Source organism: Convolutriloba macropyga, chromosome 6, assembly GCF_964194025.1.
Source record: "Convolutriloba macropyga chromosome 6, txConMacr16.3, whole genome shotgun sequence".
NCBI lineage: Eukaryota > Metazoa > Xenacoelomorpha > Acoela > Convolutidae > Convolutriloba > Convolutriloba macropyga.
This window is the reverse complement of record NC_134473.1, coordinates 46,295,947-46,320,349: the sequence shown is the minus strand read 5'-3', so window position 1 is coordinate 46,320,349 and position 24,403 is coordinate 46,295,947. Positions and strand designations below refer to the sequence as shown.

General features: G+C 32.0%; 1 protein-coding gene across 3 annotated transcripts; it reads left to right on the top strand.

Annotated features, from left to right (window-relative positions):
• Positions 1–3,173: 3,173 nt before the first annotated feature.
• LOC142341001 (uncharacterized) lies at positions 3,174–23,822 on the top strand. Of its 3 annotated transcripts, none has more exons than XM_075391813.1 (4): positions 3,174–3,227; positions 16,764–16,971; positions 19,021–19,186; positions 22,761–23,822. In XM_075391813.1, exons 2-4 carry the CDS (start codon positions 16,858–16,860, stop codon positions 23,366–23,368), a joined length of 888 nt encoding a protein of 295 aa, XP_075247928.1. In that variant the 5' UTR covers positions 3,174–3,227; positions 16,764–16,857; the 3' UTR covers positions 23,369–23,822. The 3 variants fall into 3 exon arrangements, with proteins under 3 accessions (XP_075247928.1, XP_075247927.1, XP_075247926.1); XM_075391812.1 differs by lacking the exon at positions 3,174–3,227 and adding an exon at positions 3,758–3,892; XM_075391811.1 differs by lacking the exon at positions 3,174–3,227 and adding an exon at positions 16,164–16,298.
• The last annotated feature ends 581 nt before the right edge of the window (positions 23,823–24,403 follow it).

The window sequence follows — 24,403 nt, the reverse complement described above, 5'->3', positions numbered from 1 at the left end:
ACACTTTGCCTCACCAGATTTGATTTTAAAATATGATACCTATATCGCTGTTACTACGAGAACCACCTCAGCATTGACATCTTCGGGACAAGCAACTACAATGACATTCAGTCATTGTACAAGAAAAACGATTAAAATCATATCATAGGAGAGGAAAAGGACACAGAAACACAATGAAAATTGATGCCTCAGAAAATATTCATTACTGCAAAGGTCTAATAACTTTAAATAAAGTGCATTAGTCTATCCAATAGAAATTAAAAATGAATAGACTAATTAAAACGAATTAGTCTACTCATTTCTAAAAAAGTCTATAAACATTAAAATGTTAAGCATTAACATCTTAATTACTAATCTGGTCAAAAATCTGATAAACTAGGAAAACAGAAGGGGCTAAAATTGAAACAACTTGTGATACTGTTTGTGAAAAACAGAAATCCGCAATCAATTGCCATACCCAAAAGAAATTGCGAAAGCACAAGGTATTTTTGGAGTTTCAACTGAGTTTCTCATAGGAAAAAGTTTCTAATAGGAAAAACTTAGGAATAAAACAACCACCACAATTATTGCTTTGGAGTCACTGCAAAACAGGACAGTTAAAACTAACTAAACTTTCCGAAAAAAATTAGCAGTTGAAAAGACATACAAAATAGAATAGTAATCGAACGCAAACCGTTGAATACAAAAATTGATTCTAAAAAATAGCAGAAAAAAAGTAATCAGTAGATGTTTGAAACCGGAATTCCAGCTCCTCCTCAATGCTGCATTTTTTAAAGAAACTAATCACAAAAGGAAGAAATAAAAAAAAATCTGAGAAAAACTGAGTCCAATATTTTTTACTAATTGATAAAAACAGAGTAAATAAAACATTATATATGTTAGGAAAAAGCTAAATCGCGTGAATGCTACAATGTGAAGAATTTAAACTCTTTGTAAAAAAACATGGAAAAAACAGTACTTTTTGATTTTTGAAATTTAAACTAAAAAAATCTAAACTAAAAATCTAAACTAAAAAATCTAAACTTTTGATTCTAAACTAAAAAAGTCAAGTAGAAAAACTAAAATTTTTCTTTGTTTAGCGTTCCAGGCATAGAAAAGCAAATAGTCATCCATCTGTACAGTTTTCAAAAGGTCATAACAGAATCAAAAGTCACGAAATATAAAAAATATTTTGCAAAAAAAGGATCAATATTTTTTTCAAAAATTGCCATTGAGGAAAAACTTTTACTGAAATTCAAAAACTTAACACCAAAAATAGCTCAATATTCAACAGAGTTCAAGTCCCTGATGGTGTAAAAAAAAACAGTTTTTTTTTAAAAAAAAACCAAAACACAAGCAAAAAACTGGACAAAATAAAATCAGATTATCATGTGTAAAAATGAGAAAAAACTCCTTACGTTGTAGAGATACAACCAATAAATGAATTAGAAAACAAAATTTGTCATATGCGCTGATATTTGAAAAAACTCAAATCCTTGATTGTAAATTGAAGAAATAATAAAGATCAAATTTTATCTAGAATATCGAGAAATTTGTGCTCATTTTGAACTTATAAAAAATTATTAGGCTCTCAAAAACGTTGTGGCATGAGTTGGCGTGAGTCAGACTTCATAAACACCATGAAAAAAAAAATTTCCACAAAACACAAAGCTGCATAAAAGAAGCGGGACACTGGGACGAAAAACGGTTAGAAACAATTATCTCTCTGCACGATTCTGTCAAAAACGATTTTCAAAGTCAAAACTTCTTTCACTGCACGCAACAAATGATCAGAAAAGTTTTCTCATTTAGACAGAATTAGTTCGGACGCTAATTTCAGTTGCTTTAGTTTTTAGGTAAAAACTCCGTCTAAACGAATAGTACTTCCAGTAAAAAAAAACGTAGCTGGAAAACTCTGGAGTCGACTCGAAGAAAAGAATTAACTTAAGACCTGTGCAACCACTGACTGATAACATTATTAACATCATTAACACCGTTCAGTTTGACACAGCAAATGGAAGAAATAAATTGTGGAAAAGCAATTAACAAAAATATTTTGGAAATTTTTCATTGGATGTTGCTCCAGACTCTGTATATAAAAACGCTCTCTTATACAGTTAATTTGTGTTCAAGAAACGTGTTTATAAATAATGGGATTAAAGTCATTCACCATAATCAACGATTAAAGTAATGATTCACCTCCAAATATGAGAAAAATATACGAAAAGAAATAAAATTAATTAAAGGAAAAAAGTCTAAAAAATCTGTTAATTTTTAAATAATATTCTGTAACAATTGCGATGTTTCAATACATTGCTCTCAAACAGTTTAAAAAACGGAATGTGCCGAAAAATTGAGCAAATACACAACAAACAAACGCAATGCAAAACACTAAATCCATAAGTAAGAATTAAAAATGACAAAAATCTGCTTAACTGATGAATTTACTTTATGAAAATCTACATTGACAAATCCTTAATTATTAAAGAAGTCCAAAATAACTAATCCAAAACAAGAAGTAGGATCCCATTTTACAATTGAAACGCATTATTAGGCTATGCAAAATTTTGTGATATAAATTTCAGAACGTTACATAATAATGCATTATCAATCAAAGACTATTTTTTACAAAACAGTTAGAAACAAATGACCTGGGCTTTACAAAGAAAGTTAGAAACAGATTTCCTATTGGAGGAAATATTTGCCAAAAAGTATATGCACAATTCCGTCAAAAACACTTTTCAAAGTCGAAAAGTCATTCATTAAACGCAGCGCATGACCAAAAAAAACTCTTCTCTCACAGAAACAATTAGTTCGCACGTCAATTCTACTCACCTTTGCTTTGAGGTCAAAGTACCGTATGAACGAGTAGTACTTCGAGTAGAAAAAAGACATCAAGACTTCGAGTTGTAAAAAATACCGATAGAAAAACACCGATAGAAAACCAACAATCCTCTTCGAGTCGTAAAAAAAACTTCAAGAAATAATCCTCTTCCATTCTTAATGAAAAGACCAATAGAATACCAATACTCCTCTTTGAGCCGTAAAAAAGACAGCAAACCAATAGAATTCAAGTTCTTAATGTAATAAAAATCGTTTTAAAAGACAACAAAAAAATAATCCATGGTGCAGCGTTCTCAACCATTTATTTTGCTCGCTCTTGAGGAAAACATCAATCAGTTTTATTATGCATCGAATGTACATTTATTCACATCAAGCAAAAGGCATCAAATGTGAACACATTTCAGGTAATGCATTTTTCTTACTGTGTCGTTTATTTGCACGCAAAAAAACCCCTGTGTTATCCACCATCATATTTTTTTCCATCTATATTTTTCCGTTATATATTTTTCCATATCACAATTTGAGACTTTTTTGCTGTGAAACTTGGATGGAGTTCATCATTTTTTCAGCGGGGTTTCTTGTTACAGTTGCGTATTTTCTGATTTTCACAGCGATCGATGGCGAAAAAGATTGTTCACGAAATATGATTGTGAGTTGGCATTGTTGTGTCAAAATTTTTTACATAGTAAAACTAGGGGATATGCTAAATTACTTTTTGAAGCCGATGCTCAGTATATTTTGTCTATGAAATTTTTCAAGAATGTTGATTTTTAAACTCGGCTTTTCTTTATTTTTATAAAGCAGTTTATATAAACTGCAAAGGCTTCTTTCTCTATTTGATATCTGAAAGAACACGCTTTACATACTATGAACGACCAACCACATTTAGTCAATTGAATTGAGTTATATGATTTATCATTTATTAAACGTACGTGCGCGCACCTTTTACACGATATAATTTCTCAAGCATTTTTTGGTTACTTAATCGCCTGCGCGCTCCATGTTACATTTTTACAGCAAATGCGATCGAGTTTAAATACAATAAGCTCATATTTGTACTACTTTGCAGGTTAGATATTTCTTCAAAATTTATATCAAATTGTTCTCGTTAGTATCCAAAAAAAAGTTCTTTCAACACAACTTTTCCTTGCATAGATTTGATAAATCGCAATTTTCGTTATTTTTGTTGTCGATTTGCCTATCTAAAAACCAAAATTTATTATATAATTTTCTACACTGCTAATGTCTCAACATTAAAATCAAATCTAAGTGTTTTGAAAGTTATTGAAAAGATTGCTCGCGGAAACATTTGGCTTGCCTTGAAATTTTTTTCTTTACTTGTGACCCATTTGTTTAATACATTTTTTCGTGCTAGAGAGTTTTGAAAACGTGAGTTTGAAAACCTCACGTCTCAGCTCAGAACCCAGAACTTGTCATTTGTAAACACCAATATCCACAACAAGACCATGAATTTCCAGTGTGTTAAGTTTCTGTATGCAAAAAATTTTTATGTAAATTTGTTGTCGTTGTTGCTTCAATCAAAAATGTTAGCTTTCCGAAAATTGAATGTTTCTTTCTGACAATTAAATTGCATTCTTTTTCATAAGAAACCTTTTCTTTTTTATTCTCCACCTTGTGGATGGACGGATTTCTTTGCAATTCTCCACAATTTTTATCCACCATGCATAAAATTTAATGCAAGAAAATTCACTTTACTGTAAAAATTAAAAGCCCTTGAGACCATGAACACAAAATTTAATTTAGAAAGCTTGGATAAAATTTTGCGACGGTTTGAAATATCAGCAGGACTCTGTCAAAATTTTTCTGTCAGATTTACGATTACACGAGCAGAGTAGGCCAAGTTTATGCTGAAGAAACATTGCAGCAGCCATATATGTCAACATAATCGATCTTGGGATGAACTCTATGCTCAAAGAGGTATTTTTGTTCGGCCAACTTTGGCCACTCGACAATTTCATTGAAAAGATTTGCGAGTGGCATCACTGGAAAGCCCGTTCAGCGTAGAATACAGAAGTCACAAAAAAAGTTTTTTACAGGGCGTTATCGAGGGCTAAAGCTTTGTGAAAATTCGACTTTTTTATTCACAATTTCCTTCAGTTTTAATAATTTTTTTGTAATTCTTTCTAAAATATTTTAAAAATGTTAAAATCAGATTTATTAGTTTTCACTTTAAACATAAAAGAAGCTTGCTGAATTTTTTAAATTGAATTTTTTGGGTAGAGTTTTTAAAAAATTTTTTCAAAAATCTGACCTTTTTCATCAAAAAGGCACCAAATTTGCTCTTATAGCCTAATTTGTTTAAATTTGCTGAAAAGCATAGATCTAAAAAGCGCTGTAGCAACCTCCATAAACTGTGAAATGAAGCTTGTTGCATTTTGGCTTCCCATAAAAGTCTTGTGGAAATGAAATTTTACAAAATTCATCCTTTAATTTTGATCTAATGAGAAGTTCAATCAACAATTGATCAAAAATGAAAATATTTAAAGTATTTAGTCATTTTTATTGGACTCGCGGCAAAGACATTAGTAGTTTAATTATCATCATGGAATCCTACAAAAATTCTAATTCTGCCTTTTTTCAAAATGTTTTTGCTTTTGTTGTTTTTTTAAGGTCAACTACTGACTAGAAATACAACGCAAGTCTCTATTAGTTAAGGATCCATCCCTTTTGGCAAAAAAATGAGGCCCATTGAAAATATGTTTTGTTTTCGGAGAGAATGTTATGGTTTTAATGCCTTGACGAAGTGTCTTATTAAATTTTAAATTGAATTCTTGTATTTTGCATTAATTTGTTTTTTTTTCTTTGGGGTCTGATGACTAAGTCTCACTAATCAAAGATTAATTTGATTCGTTGAAATGTACGATTGATTCTAACTGAAGTTTTAACTTTTATCTAATGTCTCCAAAGACTCTTAAACTGTTTGTTTTAGAAACATATCATTGATTTTTTTGAGTCTTGCCACTTTTAATCTCCTTTCTGTCAAATTTTAGCTTGTTGTCTAGGTAAAGATTGGTTTCACCTGAGCTAACAGTTAAGTTTTTGCTGTGTTTTAACTGACGCCTTCTTGGCTTTTTTATTACATTTTTGTTAAAAAAAAAATTTGATTTTACTGCATAAATATCCATTTTTGACGTTTCTCGTCTCCTCTTCAAAATATCACAGTAATAAGAATTTCAATTGACAAAATTTGCAGTGTTAAAAAATGGATAAATGAACCTCTTAAATATTGTTAGTGAATACTTAATAGTTTTACGGGCTGGGGTACATTCTCTCTCAAAAGTTTTTTTTATTTCAGCCTGTTTTGTCGTTCTTTTTGTTGTCGTGCGTAATAGACTCTTAAATAGAATTTCTCAATGGTTTCGAATAGATGCATAAATGAACAAAACAATTGATCTCAGTTTCTAGCTAATTGTTTTTATGACTTTGCTGGAAAATTTTTCAGGAAAGCAGACAAAATTCATTAACTTTTAAATTTTTGTCTTTTTTGTCACATTTTTGGTAATTTAAAGTTTTGCTACATATTTCAAAATTTAGGCATTCTATTGAGCGGTCCCATTAGTTTTTTGTTGAATCAAATTTTTTCTCTTGATTATAGATTTTGTCTGATAGCTTTAGGGCTTAGGCAATTTGTTTCAAAAAAATTTGTAAGCTTTCGATACTTTTCATTGTTTTTGTATTTTTTGTTTTTGTCTTTACACGACAGCTTTTTAAGAGAGTAGGCCCAATAAGTTTCAAATAAGACAAAAGTGAAGATTAAAATTTCTCACAGTTAATGTCTTCTAAAACTAGTTGCTTCAACTATGCTGTTTCCTTAAACTATTGTGAAAATTTGCGTGCTGCCTTTATCTGTTGTTTCATTCATTGACTCTGTCTAACTTAAAAGTGGCGCAATTTGTTTTCTAACTAGTTGAGATAAACCATCCATTCTTTTAGATAAAATGTAATTTGAGTCATGACTTTTGAAAATAATTGTTTTCAATATAATCACTATAATTTTTAGTTTCGTATTTTTTACAGGGCGTTATCGATGGCTAAGGTTTCGTTAAAATCCGACTGTTTTTCTTCACAATTTCCTATATTTTCAGTATTCTTTCTCGTAGTTTTGCCACAATATTTTAAAACAGTTAAAGTCAAAGCTATTAGTTTACACTTTAAAGATGAAAGAGGCCTGCTGAATTGTTTGATTTGAGTTATTTGGTGAGAGTTTTTAAAAAAAATCTCAAAATTCTGAATTTTTTCATCAAAATGGCACAAAAATTGTTTTTTTGAGCACAATTTGTTCAACTATGTTCAAAGTTATAATAGATCTAAGAACTAATGAAACAACCTCCAAAAACTGCAAAAGGGGAGCCTGTTGCTTTTTGGCTTAATATAAGAGTCTTCTGGAGATAAAATTATTTAAATTTCAACATTTAATTTTGATCTAATCAAAAAGTTTCAATTAACAATTTGCAAACATTTGGATTACTTAGACGTTTTTTTCGGATGCGCGATAAAACTTAAGTGGTTTTAACATCATAATGGAGTCTACAATAAAAAAAATTCTAATTCTAATTCGGCCATTTTTCAAAATTGTTTTTGCTTTTGTTGCTTACTAAGGTCAATTACTGACTGGAACTTCTACTCGTGGCTTTATTATTCAACGATCCATCCGTTTTACTAAAATGAGTAGACGCAACGAATATTTGTTTTGTTTTCAGAGAAAAGTTCCTGGTTTTATTGTCTTGACGAAATATTTTAGTAAATTTTAATTGAAAACTTGTGTTTTAATTTCTTAATATACTTGAGGTCAGATGCCTTAGTTTCACCATTAAAACTTTGTATTGATTCATTGAAATGTACGATTGATTCTTTCTAACGCTTTTAGTTTTTAACTAATGTCTCTCATGACTCCTAAGCGGTCTGTTTTAAGAAACTGTCATTGATTGTTTTAACTTTGCAACTTTTTATCTAATTTTTGTCGACTGGTAAATTATTCTCTGTAAAATGAGGTCAAGATTGGTTTCACACAAGCCAAAAATTAATTTTTGAGCTAAATCCTCACAAAATCTTGGTAATTAATTTTAGTAATGAATAGTTCAATAGTAAAGTTCTATTGAGAAAATTTGCAGTATTAAAAAATGGATAAATGAACCTTTTGAATCCTTTTAGTGAATAATTAATACAAAAATGAGGATTTTTTACTCTTTTCTCTTTTTTTTGTGGTACGTAAAATACTGTGTAATGAATTGTCTCAATAATTTCCTATAGATCTATATATGACAAAAATAAACGATTTCCGTTTCTAGCTAATTGTTTTAATAGCTTTAATTATTCTCTTCAAAAAGGAGAAAATATTCTTCAAATTTTCGTTCTATTTTTTGTTACACTTTTGTAATCTACAGTTCTGCCACTTTTTTTAAAAACTTAGGCATTCTGTTGAATTCATAAGTTTTGTTGAATCAAATTTTATTATTTTTCTTGATTATACGTATTGTCTGATATCTTTAGGGCCCAGACAATTTGTTTCAAAAAAGTTTTTGTAAGCTTTCGAGATTGTTGATTGTTTTTTTTTTATTTTCACGTTATTTTTCAAGAGAGTAGGCCCAATAAAATTCAAGTGAGTCAAAAGTGAAGGTTAAAATTTCTCGCTACTAACATCTTCTAAAGATAGTTGTTGCAACTATGTTTTTCCGTAAAATTATATATGAAGTTATGTCATATATTTCTTTGACTTAGTCTTATTAAAAACAGGTGCAATTCATTTTCTAACTAGTTGAGATAATCCACCTAATCTCTTAGTTAAAACATTATATGTGTTATAACTTCTGAAAATAATTGTTTTCAATTCAATCATTGGATTTTTAAGCTTTGCCAAAATTTTTATTCATAATTTTTGTCAAATTAGAGATTTGCAAGAACAAGTCGCATCACGTTTCTTACGGACTACAATTTTATCTTCATAGCAACTTTACATACGTTTTTGGCTTTGAAACTATAAGTTTTCGTAAAAATTGTTTGTTTTTTTTGTAAATTTTCATTCTTTGAGGTTTTTTGTTTCCCTATTTACCTTATCTTATTAATGCCAAGCTGCAGTTTCGTTCAGAAATGCGCAAATGAAAGATTGAAGGTTCATAGTTAACCTCTCAACACTTTAACGGCTGAGTGACTTTGTTTAAGTGATTTTTTATATATTGGCTATTGAGAGGTTTTAAATATTTCCTATGAATGTATACATTCCCCTTTCAGTAATTTTAATTGATACCTAACTGTTTAATTCACTTTTCTTTTTAATTGTTTTCAAAAATAGAAGCATATAGTTGAACTCTGTTTTTTTTGCTTTTTGCCTTTTGTCGACCTGTTACCAATTTGCAGGACAGTTAAAATATTTTTACTGGTGGAGTGCACTTATTTTGTTAGGTTTTCTTAGACCATTTTAATTTTGTTAATAAATGTTTTGTTAAAATATATACATTTAAAATTTGATTTTTGGCGTTAATTGATGTTTGTTTATATTTGATATTTTTAATTGAACTTGTCTGTTTTAGTAGTCACATTAATGACAGTTCTTATAGGTCCGCTAATGCGGTATTATTGTATTCGTTTTGTGGTTTGTTGTACGATATGTGAACTATTGAATTTTTAAATCTCTTCCTGATTTGTTGGACAAATATTTCCAAAATGTGGATGAGTGGTTTTGGTATAGTATGTTTATCGTGCCTCCTCGTCATTTGTACAAACAGCATCACTAATTAATCGTTGACATAGACCTGATTGTCAATCCAAACGTTTGTCGCTGACGGATTATAACTTTTTTTAAATACAAGCTGTGTTGATAGTGTACTTATAGCTTACTGACTTCATTTGCGTTATTTCCAATTTTCTAATTAGCTGTCAAATTGAAAATTTCTCTAAAACCGCGTTATGTTGTTTTTCAATTTGGCTTCAATTAGCTATGAAAATTTGCCTCACATTGCTGTCTTTTGCATGTAAAAAATTGCTTTGGTGCACTACAAGCTGTTAGTTTTCCAATAAATGAATGCTCCTCTTTGATACTAGAGTTTTTATTTCTAGTTTTTTTCACTGAAACTATTTTTGTTCTATTTTATGCTCCAATAGCTATCGATTGACGGAACTCTTTTTTACTGCTATTTACTTTTACGTAATTACTTTTAAATTTACGTAACTACTCTACAAAAAGTGCGTTAGATCGAAAAATCTATTTGGATAATATGAGGAAAATGACTTGTACATAAAAATGCAGCGTAAGCCATTTAAATTGAAAGCCTTTGACAACAAAATCAGAATTTCACGTTTTCTCGTAGATTGTAAAACTTGATTAACGTCACAAAATTGCGCAACAATTTGAGGCTAACCCGGGTCGAGGTTTTGCGGTGAATTTTCATAAGAAATGCAGTGAATTACGGTGAAAAAGAAAATAATTTTCACCGCGTATTTCTTACATATTTTTGCGGTGAATGCGTTGAATCGCGGTGAATTATTTATTTTCACCGCGTTCTCGGTATTCTTAAAAAAAGACACTTCCATACACGGGTTCGAACCCCCTACCTCATGCATGTTTTCAACTCATAATGTTTCTTGTGAATCTAAGTAAACGTTGGAAAACGAATGCGGTGAATTTTTGTAAGAAGTGAGGTAAATTTTGCAGTGAATTTGGCTGTGAATTTTGGTAAATGCTGTGAAAAGTGGTGAGTTTTTTTTACCGCATTCACCGCATTAACAGCATTTCTTACATTAATTTGCCACAAAAGTCGATGTGGTCGTTTTTTGTAAGAAATGCGGTAAATTTTGCGGTGAATTTTGCGGTGAATTTTGCGGTGAATTTTGCGGTGAATTTTGGTAAGAAATGCTGTTAAATGTGGAGAATTTTTTTTCACCGCATTCACCGCATTCACAGCATTTCTTACATTAATTTGCCACAAAAGTCGATGCGGTCATTTTTTGTAAGAAATGCGGTGATTTTCAGGGCGAAGTTTTATAAGAAATGCGGTAAATTTTGCGGTGAATTTTGCGGTGAATTTTGGTAAGAAATGCTGTTAAATGTGGTGAATTTTTTTCACCGCATTCACCGCATTCACAGCATTTCTTACATTAATTTGCCACAAAAGTCGATGCGGTGATTTTTTGATAGAAATGCGGTGATTTTCAGGGTGAATTTTTGTAAGAAATGCGGTGAAATGCGGTGAAATGTATTTTTTCAATGAATTCACTGCAATCGCCTCCTTTCTTACCAAAATTCAACGCATGCAACGCATTTCTTACAAAAATTTACCCAAAAAGCTCGACCCGGGAAAAAGTAAAAAAAGAATCGCTTGGTGACTGCGCCTGTGTTATGGCCAACAATTTCGTTGCATATTTATCATAGCGTATAGAAGCGGATTGTCATAGCGCATAGAAGATCTAAGGATCCAATGGTTTGTGCACATTTTGCTTAAATTTTAATTTAGAAAACCTGACTGCGCTAAAATTTTGTTGGAAGCGGATATATAATATTAGAAACCATTTCTAGACACTACAAATACTCTAAACCGTTACAAAAGTATGAAACGAGTTCGCTGGAAAAGTTTTAATTAATTTGTTGACATTTTCGGTAGTGTGACTCTGTTATTAGGTTAATAATTTTATGCAATGTTGTAGTTATATGTCTCCTGCATGGACAAAGTTACCGTGGTTTAATCTGTAGTTTTTTATCTTATTTTTATCTTATTTTATGGTCCATTGGCAATTGATTGATGGAGTTCATTCAGATGTAAATGTTGCATTTACGTCACCACTCTGAAAAAAACTTTACATACATTGTTTAAAACGTTTTCGCAGAAAAAATGATATGGCAAAATTAGTTTGTAGGATGTTAAAAAAAATTTTCCTGATCTCCTGTCAGTCTATTTAAATTATATTTCGGCCGACTAAAACTTTGTAAGACATCATTTCGGATTTAAGCGGCATAAAAAATTTGCCAAGTCAGACAGCGGGGTTCAAACACCTATTAGATCTTACACTATTGCAAAACCACTTTATAACACGCAAAACGATGACAACAATGTGTCGTTTATGAAAAATTCCAAATTAAAATTTTATAATGGATATGTTATGATGGATATGTTCGCACATAATGGAATAATTATTGCAGGAGCTTACAAAAGATTTATATGATAGAGTTTTTAACTAGAAGAAAAATACAAAATCGTGTTGTGGTGGGGTGCAGAAAATTTTGAAAAAATAGCAATATTTCATGACCGCGGGGCAATTCTTGGCAATCAACACTTTTCCTACAAAAAAATAAACTGAAATTGTTCTAATACCTTGACCAAATAAAACGTTCATTTTGAGTCACTTGCAGTTTTTGTAGAAATTTTTGGGTCAATCGTGCGCTTAAACTGCGCACAAAATTTTTGTAAGTACTGTATTTTTTGCGTGCTATTAACCGGATACTCGAATCAACTGAAAGTTTCCGTAAAGTTTATCGGGTAATATTATGTGTCGCTCATTATACTAACGACTAAAATGAAGACCTGTAACTTTACATAATTCTTTTCACCTTTATGCTTTCTTGTTGCACCAAATCATTTCAAAATACAGATGCCCTGTTAGTCTAATGGATCCCAATTAATTTTTTATTAAAGAATGAAACTTTTGACCGCAAAAGTGTTAACAACATATCTCGGAGAAATGAAAGTCAATCGGAAACTGAAGTATATAGCTGAACAAACAGGGCTTTAACAAAAAATTTAATGCAACCTTATAGTTGTTAATTAAATTAGCTGTTCTTTCTGATACTTGAACTTTTATCTGTTTTCATTGAAACCATTTTTTTTATTTATGGTTTATTGGCGATCGATTGATAAAGTTCTTTTGACGGTTATTTTGTATTTGCGTCACCACTCTGCAAAAAAGTTTATTTAAATTGCTTAAAACATTTTTTGCAAAAAAATGATATATCAAAAATAGTTTGTAGGATGTTGCAAATTTCTTACACGATGACTTATCAGTTTGTTTACATCACAGATTGCCGAACTAAAACTTTGCAAGACATCATTTTGGATTCAAACGGCAGAAAAAATTTGTCGAGTCAGGCAGCGGGGTTCAAACACCTATTAGGTCTTACACTTTTGCAAATCCAAATTATAATACTCTAAACGATAAATGATGACAACAAAATTTTGTCGTAAATGATAAATTCCAATTTAATATTTTATAAGAGACGAAATGTTCGCACATGATGGAATTATTATCGTTTGAGTTCTCAGAAGATTTATATGATAGGGTTTTTGACTAATGAAAAATACAAAGTCGTGGTGGGGGTGGGGTGCAAAAAATTTTGATAAACGGGGCAATATTTCCTGAGCTCGGGACAATTCTTGGCGATCAACATTTTTCCGACTGAAAAATAAACTGAAATTGTTTTAATACCTTGATCAATTAAAACGTTAATTTTGAGTCGCTTGCAGTTTTTGTAGAAATTTTTAGGTTAATCGTGCGCTTAAATACAAAATTTTTGTAAGTGCTGATTTTTTGCGTACTATTAATCGGGTTCTCGAGTGAACTGAAAATTTCCATAAAATTAATAGGGTAATAATATCTATATATCGATCATTATACTACAGATTAAAATAAAGACCTGTAACTTTAGATAATTTTTAAATATCTTTATGCGTTCTTGTTGCACAAATGATTTTAAAATACAGATTTCATATAGTGTAACGGATCCCAGTTAATTTTTATCAAAGAGTGCAACTTTTGACCGCAAAAGTTTCACCCACATATCTCGTAGAAATGAAACTCAATCAGAAACTGCAGGATATAGCTGAACAAAACAGATTTTTCCATATTGAACAAACTGTGGCATACGACTTTAGCGGCGGCGCTATTCGAGGATATGTCTCCTGCATGGACAAAGTTACCGTGGTTTAATCTGTAGTTTTTTATCTTATTTTTATCTTATTTTATGGTCCATTGGCAATTGATTAACGGAGTTCATTCAGATGTAAATGTTGCATTTACGTCACCACTCTGAAAAAAACTTTACATACATTGTTTAAAACGTTTTGGCAGAAAAAATGATATGGCAAAATTAGTTTGTAGGATGTTAAAAAAAATTTTCCTGATCTCCTGTCAGTCTATTTACATTATATTTCGGCCGACTAAAACTTTGTAAGACATCATTTCGGATTTAAGCGGCATAAAAAGTTTGCCAAGTCAGACAGCGGGGTTCAAACACCTATTAGATCTTACACTATTGCAAAACCACTTTATAACACGCAAAACGATGACAACAATGTGTCGTTTATGAAAAATTCCAAATTAAAATTTTATAATGGATATGTTATGATGGATATGTTCGCACATAATGGAATAATTATTGCAGGAGCTTACAAAAGATTTATATGATAGAGTTTTTAACTAGAAGAAAAATACAAAATCGTGTTGTGGTGGGGTGCAGAAAATTTTGAAAAAATAGCAATATTTCATGACCGCGGGGCAATTCTTGGCAATCAACACTTTTCCTACAAAAAAATAAACTGAAATTGTTCTAATACCTTGACCAAATAAAACGTTCATTTTGAGTCACTTGCAGTTTTTGTAGAAATTTTTGGGTCAATCGTGCGCTTAAACTGCGCACAAAATTTTTGTAAGTACTGTATTTTTTGCGTGCTATTAACCGGATACTCGAATCAACTGAAAGTTTCCGTAAAGTTTATCGGGTAATATTATGTGTCGCTCATTATACTAACGACTAAAATGAAGACCTGTAACTTTACATAATTCTTTTCACCTTTATGCTTTCTTGTTGCACCAAATCATTTCAAAATACAGATGCCCTGTTAGTCTAATGGATCCCAATTAATTTTTTATTAAAGAATGAAACTTTTGACCGCAAAAGTGTTAACAACATATCTCGGAGAAATGAAAGTCAATCGGAAACTGAAGTATATAGCTGAACAAACAGGGCTTTAACAAAAAATTTAATGCAACCTTATAGTTGTTAATTAAATTAGCTGTTCTTTCTGATACTTGAACTTTTATCTGTTTTCATTGAAACCATTTTTTTTATTTATGGTTTATTGGCGATCGATTGATAAAGTTCTTTTGACGGTTATTTTGTATTTGCGTCACCACTCTGCAAAAAAGTTTATTTAAATTGCTTAAAACATTTTTTGCAAAAAAAATGATATATCAAAAATAGTTTGTAGGATGTTGCAAATTTCTTACACGATGACTTATCAGTTTGTTTACATCACAGATTGCCGAACTAAAACTTTGTAAGACATCATTTTGGATTCAAACGGCAGAAAAAATTTGTCGAGTCAGGCAGCGGGGTTCAAACACCTATTAGGTCTTACACTTTTGCAAATCCAAATTATAATACTCTAAACGATAAATGATGACAACAAAATTTTGTCGTAAATGATAAATTCCAATTTAATATTTTATAAGAGACGAAATGTTCGCACATGATGGAATTATTATCGTTTGAGTTCTCAGAAGATTTATATGATAGGGTTTTTGACTAATGAAAAATACAAAGTCGTGGTGGGGGTGGGGTGCAGAAAATTTTGATAAACGGGGCAATATTTCCTGAGCTCGGGACAATTCTTGGCGATCAACATTTTTCCGACTGAAAAATAAACTGAAATTGTTTTAATACCTTGATCAATTAAAACGTTAATTTTGAGTCGCTTGCAGTTTTTGTAGAAATTTTTAGGTTAATCGTGCGCTTAAATACAAAATTTTTGTAAGTGCTGATTTTTTGCGTACTATTAATCGGGTTCTCGAGTGAACTGAAAATTTCCATAAAATTAATAGGGTAATAATATCTATATATCGATCATTATACTACAGATTAAAATAAAGACCTGTAACTTTAGATAATTTTTAAATATCTTTATGCGTTCTTGTTGCACAAATGATTTTAAAATACAGATTTCATTTAGTGTAACGGATCCCAGTTAATTTTTATCAAAGAGTGCAACTTTTGACCGCAAAAGTTTCACCCACATATCTCGTAGAAATGAAACTCAATCAGAAACTGCAGGATATAGCTGAACAAAACAGATTTTTCCATATTGAACAAACTGTGGCATACGACTTTAGCGGCGGCGCTATTCGAGGATTAAGAAGTGGTCTGTGTCTAAGAGATCAAATTTGTACTGTGAAAGTATTACCATATTAAACAAACTGCAACTCTGAAAGTATTAACTCAAATCAAAGGAGGTCCGAAGAAAGGTACGTGAACAGAGTGGGCTGTTTCAATATTGAAGAAATGAAAGCGTGTAATCTAATTATGTAAACAGATTCGCTGGGCAGAAACCTCTAATTTGCCCTTGAGATCATTCCGCTATTGTTCCCTGTTTGATAACAGTTGGTTCAAGCTTCAAAAAAGGGCACCAAATAGTTTAATATTAGTGGCATATAAGCTTGAACATCCATCGACTGCTTCTGCTTTTCAACCTTATGTAAGTTTCTTGTGTTCTAATATTTCAAGTTAGCGACAAAACGTGAAAAACTTAAGGAATGGCTCACAATTTTAAACGCCAATTAGAAGATCTTTAAACAAATTCTGATACCATATGTCAAAAACAAGAGTTAATCTTGTAATATCTTTGCTAGATTCTTCTAAACTGTAAAACACATTGTTAGTTCTTGCCAGATTTTGACACTATTCGCACAAGATAGTCAAGTAAAAAAAATTCCCCAAAATAAACCTTGCAAGATTAATTTTTTCTTGAACAATTTTACTAAAACTAATTTCAAAAACAAGAAAGATTTATAAAAGCGAAAAACGATTAAAAGTTTAATGTTTGCCAAAGTCACCAACAGAGGTCAAGTTACGAGGTTAAACTCACTAAAACAAATTTCTTAAAATGTTTTCATGTTAAATAAGATGTTATAGAATAATGTTATATAATCCTGTTCTTTAGAGACGTCGGCGTTGACTGTAGAGTGACGTCATTGGCTTACTATTCGTTTGTTTGATTCCCATCATTATTTTTCCACGGATATCACCCTCTTACAATGGCAGACGAGAGCAACATTCAGAGTTTTGAGGAAGCCCAGCAATCGTATGGGGACGTTTTTGACCCCGAGAAGTACATGCAATCATACTATGGAGAAATGCTCAAAACTGAGGTAAGTCCATACTTTGAGTTTAAACACGCACGTCCCAGGTTGCCCACCTCAGCCAAAACTTTAGAAACTTACCAGGACTTATACGATGTCGTAGAAAAATTAAAGTTTTAATATGTCAATAGACTTCAGTCGAAGAAGTAAAAAAGTTTCTACAGCATACACAGCATACATAGCACGGTTCTCTATAAACGCCAGAAGTTATCACTGAATGCAATACAGTAATTGGTTTTTTTTTTACAACAGAATTTTTTCCCGCACTATTTCTATATTTCTACAAAAATTTCTGCTTTTTGAAAATTATCAGAAACCTTAAGGTTGAAAATAACCTATGTATGATAGATTAGGAGACAACGCATGATGTAACAATCAATGAGTGTACCTTCTGAATTCAAATTTAAAAATTCCCAAAAGTTTGTACCAATGTTTTGCTGAATCAGTTCTCTGCAACACAGAAAAACGTATATTGTTGCTATCATAATCAAACAGGCGATAAATATCCAAAAAAGGACGTACAGAAGATAGAAAAAAAGAACGTTGAATGCAGACTTAGAATTAAATTGAGTGGTTTTTTTTATATAGTTCACACGTAACTGTTCTTGAGGTTCTCTAAGTTCTCAGTAAAGCATACCGGTTAATGAGAGTAAAAAAGTTGCAATGTTTTTGAATAATTTTAAAAAGACGTTTTCGGAGAGCATTTTGAAAATTGTTGTTATTGCTTTTCTTGTTCTTGCAGTTCTTGTTGTTGTTGTTGTTGTTGTTGTTGTTGTTGTTGTTGTTGTTATTGTTGTTGTTGCTGCTGCTATTGTTGTTGTTGATGATGATGATGATGTTGTTGTTAATGTTGTTATTGTTTCTGCTGCTGCTTTTGTTTGTTCTGTTACTGTTGTTGATGCGATCGTTTTTTGTTGCTGATGATGTTGTATTTTTTTCTTTTGCGGTTAATGCTGCTGTTGTTGTTGTTTTCGTTGTTGTTGCTGCTATTGCTGTTACTTATTCCTCTGCTGCTGCTGTTCCTGTTTTTGTTCTTATTGTTCTTTTTGTTTAGAATTCCTTTTTGACAGCTTGTTTAAGGTAATTTTTAGAAAATAATCAGTAGTAATTAGAAGAAACTTGTGCTTCAAATATTGTTTTCGGGGCTTGTTGATGAAAATGCCTTTAAATTCCTTGAAACGCTTTTCGCTATTCACCAAAAAGTAAAATTTTTCTGAGACCTGAATGTCGTTTTATGGAGATGAAAACCAAAAAAAGCGCTAATTTTTTTTTGAAAATCGTTATCTTTGTTGCTGATTTTTGGAAAACTTCGAATACGGAGGTTTCAGATTTAATGCTAGGTCTTGGAAGGTCAACTTTTTTCTCTAAAATTGTGTTGAATTCATTGTGTTGCTTTTTTTATTTAAGCTTAAATTATTGATCTCTTACTCTAACGTAAATCAGGATTGAACTTCCTTGCATTACTCTTTCAAATTTTTGGCCAAGCATTTTTTTATTTCAACTTATTGATATCAATAGCATTTATTCTTTCGAAGGCATTTCTCTTTGGAAATTATTTGTTGCCCACAAATTTTACTCTTCACACCTTGGTCGTTTTTAACATTGTTCATACTAAGCTCATATTATTGCTATTTCCCGCTATGTGAAAACAGAAGTCACCCAATTTGATCTCCGAGACCAAAGTGACCTCTCACTAAACTAACCCGGCGGCCGAAACGACATCTGGCCACGCAAAGTTCTGTACTGTTATCCAGTTTTTCGTGGGCTCGAAGATTTTTCCAGACTATGGGGTGCGTTGAGGGATAGTGTGATGAGAGGTCAATTGAGTGTGACCTCGACCTTGATATCTTATTCCCGGTCAATGAGCTTTATTTCCTGATTTGTTATGTTTAATGAGGTCACTACTAGCAAAATATTGTGGTTGGGGCCATTTGATGTATATTGTAGTAATTCTTTTAACCTCATGGCTTCTTCCGTTTCCTCGACGCAATGAATGAAGGGAAAATGGGTAAGGTTTTTAACATGACATCATTTCTAAAAAATAATGTTTGCATTTAGAATTGTTTGTTCAAACCTTGGACAGATGTGTTGGATGAACCTCACTACGATGCTGTGCATGCTAGCCGATTCAAGATGAGAAACATGAAATTCTGTATCGAGAATGTCCTCACAGCAATGAAAGGTCCTCTCAAGGTACTCGACATCGGCACTGGTCCTTTCTGTGGTAAGTAAACTGAAGCATTTCTAAAAACTGACTTCTGGTTTTTGCTCTCTAATTAGAGAAACAGGAAATATTGCAAAGCGAACGGAAAATAACCGAAAAGCCGTCTTTTATCATTATAAAGTTTTATCTTTTGTCCGCTTCCATTTTTTAATACTTGACAATGGTGAAAAACTTCCTATGTTGAGCAAAAAGTATGAAAACAGGTACTTCAAAGTAACATGAAGTTGAACTTAGTATCAAACTGCCTGTTCAAAATCATTTTTAATTGTACCATTTTCAATGAGCACGTGGAGTGAAATTGCACTTGTGAAATTGCACGGACAAGTCAGCCAAAAATAAATCACGCAATGCCAGAAATTAATATGCAAATGCCAGATTTTACTATATACATAGACAGAATTTGACTTCCAAGAAATTTTGACATCATGAAAGTTGCAAGTTGAGTGTTTTAAGAAAAATTGCGCTCCTCTGTCGAGACTAATCAATCGAAATTGAGTAAGTCCTCTGATGAATACACACAAAGGTTTTTTCAGGACCTACATTCTGCAAACCTGTGCGGGCTGATCGAAAATGAATGAAATGCGGCAGTTATACGGAAATAATCGATAAATTAACAAAAAACAAACCAAAAATTGACAATTAAAAAGTATTGCGAAATGTTTGGATGACTATTTTACAAAATTGGGCTTATATCAAGGCAAAGATGTCATTCCCCAGGTTGCCCGAACTTGGAAAACTTGGTAAGGCCGTAGTACGGCACCGTATAAGTCTTTGATCAAAACCGTACTAAGATCTTGTTAAGTTTTCTACGGGCCGTAGTAAGGCCGTACCAAGATTAATAAGGTGCCGTACTACGGCCGTACCAAGATTAATAAGGTGCCGTATTACGGCCGTACCAAGATTAATAAGGTGCCGTACTACGGCCGTACCAAGATTAATAAGGTGCCGTATTACGGCCGTACCAAGATCAATAAGGTGCCGTATTACGGCCGTACCAAGATTAGTAAGGTGCCGTACTACGGCTGTACCAAGATTAATAAGGTTTTTAAGGTCAAATAATAGCTGGAAAATTGTAGGAAAAGGCTCCAGTCAAGTTGAAAAACCGACTGTTTGAGACTTTTCCAGTATGTTCTGGGTGTGTTTTCCTCCTTCTTTCATTTTTACAAAGAGAGAATTTCTTTTTTGAACGGATAACAAGAAAGAACTTAATGAAGTTTTTGATAAATTTCCAAACCCTAAATCCCCCAGACCAAGATATAAAAATTTATCGTCATGGTAAGGTAGTAAACAATCCATTGAACTTACTTGCAGTTTGCAACAAACGAACACATCATTAGAAAAGTTTTCTGCATATCTTCAACGAAACTTTTGTGGTCATTTGTGCAAAAACGCCGACAGACTAGAATCAAAAACGAAAAAAAAACTATCGACCATAGGTTTCTCCGCATCTATCTAAAATATTGAACGCCTCTTTTTGGAGTAAAAGACACGGCATTTACACTACATTAGAAATATGCACTACTACAGTCTATCTTTTTGAAAAAAATTTAAAATCATATGTCGATACGATCACTTCGTTAAATAAAAAAAATCACTTCATTGAAAATATGATTTTGTTTTGCTAAAATTTTCAGTCCTAGCAATCAATTTTAACTCAAAATCTTAGGGCGATTTTTTTAGAATGAACTGAAAAACACTTCTTCAGGGACAGTGCAAGGAATTTTTATACTCATTTTTTGATAGCACGCTGCAATTTGTTAAACATGAACTGGTAACGAAAAAGTGGATTGTCATAAATTATGGGGCTTCTCACAGATCTGTTCCTCGTCTTTTTTGTCTATACTGAGAAAGTTTATTGTAAAATAGGAAAGAGCTAAAGATGATTTAGTTTTTGGTGCGTCACGCTAAAATTGTCTAACTCTGAACGATTACAGAAAACATATTAACCCGTCACAAAACGACATAAAATAAATGGACATTGGATGAAGGAAAAACGGAGATATTCAGAAATGATAATTGAGCGATTACAATTTGCATTCAATTTAATGGTCACTGTCCTAAGTCAGCCGGAAATTGAAGATATTTAGGCGTACATCTGGATTAAAAATTGATTACCTATAGCTCGCTGCTTAGCAAAATTATTAACAAGATCGCATCGGCGCAGTCAGTTCCTTACACTTAGTACGTCTTTATTTTTTTCAAAAACAACAATTAAAAGTCTTTACAAAAATTAAAGTCTTTACAAAAATTAAAAACTGTTTTTGTAGTTGGAATGAAAGGACATTGGTATAACAATGGTTATATATAAAAAAGCCCACAGACACAATTTTGGGAAATATGTAAGAGACGAGGCGGTTTTCAAGGTACTTAAAAATTCCAATGGACAAAAGGGTTACAGGATTCAAATATTTTATCAGCAGTTCTTTTCAAGAACGCAATAAACCAAACATTAATGTTTTTTATTGGAAAAATTTCTTCAAGAGTTCCCTTATCTGTATAATTTGACAGCATGTAGCATTAGACATTGGACATTGGTCATTTTATTTGAAAGGTTTGAGATTTTTTTTAAAAAAAGTTTTGGGCTATCATCTCAAATCACTACGCGTTTCCCGATTAATCCCAAATGTTCTCGGTGATCAAAAGCAGAAGGAACTAATTATTGAACTTAGGATAACCTCTTTTGGTACTCAATCTTTGACAATTTTGACAAGTTTTTATCCCGAAATTTTTGTTTATTTTTTTGCATCCCTACAAGCACTCTTTTATCAACGAAAAATAAATCAAATAAAAAGAAGGAAGCGAAATAATGAAATTTGAGCTTGACTGATATCATGAACAACTTTGCGGTGGTACTGGAATGGTTGTAAAATTTTATGGTGTGGATCGGTGTAACCAGGAGTAAATTTCTGATCGATTGACCAAGTTGGGCACTTTGTCAGCATATCAAGTTTATCGTGACGTATCAATTGGCAACGTACAGTTACGAAACGCATGCTTAAAAATAAAATTCACGACATGTCTTCCCTTCTTCATTCATGACACTGTGCTCGATATTATGAGTTAAGTCGTACTTTTATAGCAAAATTTAGCAAAATAGATGCGTTATAAATGAAGCAAAAAAAATATTGAAAACTGTCTTTCAAAATTTGAATAAAGAAGTATTGTAACAACCCAATTTTGTATTCCCTAATGTCATTGATTAATTAAGAACTTAGTAAGTTTTTCAATCTGAGTCTAGCTCATGGTTCAATGGGGCATCAATGCGCTCAATTTCTATCTAGTTACAATTAAATCTTTCAAGCTTTAGATATAGGTGTTTTTTTAAATACAATTTAATATATCTTTTTAAACTTCACGTGCAGGAAACTGACCAACTGCAGAAGATTTCAACAAATTATTTTTGAACAAAACTCGAAGATGACAAGAGGCTTTTTGATACATGGGATTGTGATGAAATAGTGAGCTGGACTGTATAAATGTTGTCATTTTCACTCTCTGATTTTGTCATTCACCTCGAATGGTAATGCTCGAATGAATAAATTTGATGGTTCAAAATGATCAACTTTTTCTATAGGTAACCTGATGTACATGTCCAGCTTTGACAATGTCACCAGCATCGTCTGTTCTGATTTCTTGGAGTCCTGTCGCAACTATATTCACAAAATCCTCTCATCAAAACCATCCGACAAAACAAACGGCCAATTTGATTGGTCCAAGTTCAATGAACGTTTTTACGGAGATGCAAACTCGACTCTAATTGACTCCTTTCGAAACAAGTGCAAAGCTGTTAAACATGTGGATATTAGCAACTTAGAGAGTGGCCTGAAAGAAGTTAGTGATTTGGGACCCTATGACGTCATAACTTCCGAATGGACGTTCAGCGATGGAACTCGCGATAGAGTAGAATACGAGGCTCTTCTCGGCAAATGTAACACAATGTTAAACATCGGCGGTTCTTTGATTCTTTCTGATGTTTTAGAAGAGAATTTTGCGGTTACTAGTTTTGAAGAAGATGGGAAACGAATGCGATGTGTAAACGTTTCAGAGGAATGGATTCGGGGAGCTATAGAAAGACAGGGTTTTGCAATTGAGCAGACTATTCTCTTTTTCAACAGAGAACAGGATTCGGGTTATTTTGACGGTCTTGGGGAGTTAATTGTCTGGGCGACAAAGTTAAAGTAAATTCAAATTTACAAAAAATCAGATGGACCGCAGAACAGTTGAACAGATCCACGCTCATATTTTAACGCCATTATACAACGCCATTATTTTAACGCCAGCTCAATATAATACAGTTTAAGCGGATTACGGGAGATAGATGAGGCTAAAAAATACAAATTTGGTTTAATATGTCTTTGGTTTTATATTTGGTTTTACCTCATCGCGTTTCGACCGCCAATTCCTTGGGAGAAAGTGATTGTTTTTTCTTATTATTCCACCTTCTGGTTATGGCTATTCCTGCTCTCTCAATAGTTAAATGAGCAACTGATTGCGGTCCATTGCTGCTTATGCTATTACATACCAGGTTAATCTACGTGCCTTGTATTGGCCATTTATCAATTATACACTCTCAATTTACGCCTGTTTTAGTATTCAAACTAATCTGTTCTTTCGCCCTCACCTCCTCCAACTTTTGCTAGCTAAAATTGTTTGGCAGTTATTTTCTCTGTAAAAACTGAGGGGTAATAAGTAGAAATTATATATATATATATATATATATATATATATATAATATATATATATATATATATATATATATATATATATATATATATATATATACGGCTTGTGAAGAGAACAGATTCCTGAAAATATTTTATATTCAATGTACTAAATTCTGTTTAAAATTGACGAATGATTTGTTTTTGTTGATTATCCATATTAAATAGAGGTAATGTCAATTTAATGTGAAAATACATATTTATGGACCTCGCGCCTTTTATGGACCTCTATAAAACTATGATTATTAGATTGAACAGTAAAAAGTAGCTGAAAGCACAAAATCAGAAGAATCAAAAAACGCGAAAAACAGACGAATATCAGGCGCAATATGCATAAAAAATACCCAATTACCTTTACTAAAACTAAAACCAATACCATCAAAAGACAGAAAAAACAACTGATGTTGAGCCATACGCATACCCAAACGCTATAAAAACTTGAAGAACACAAAAAGCATCAAAAAAAGTTAGAGCCCATAGAGAGCACACAAAGCCA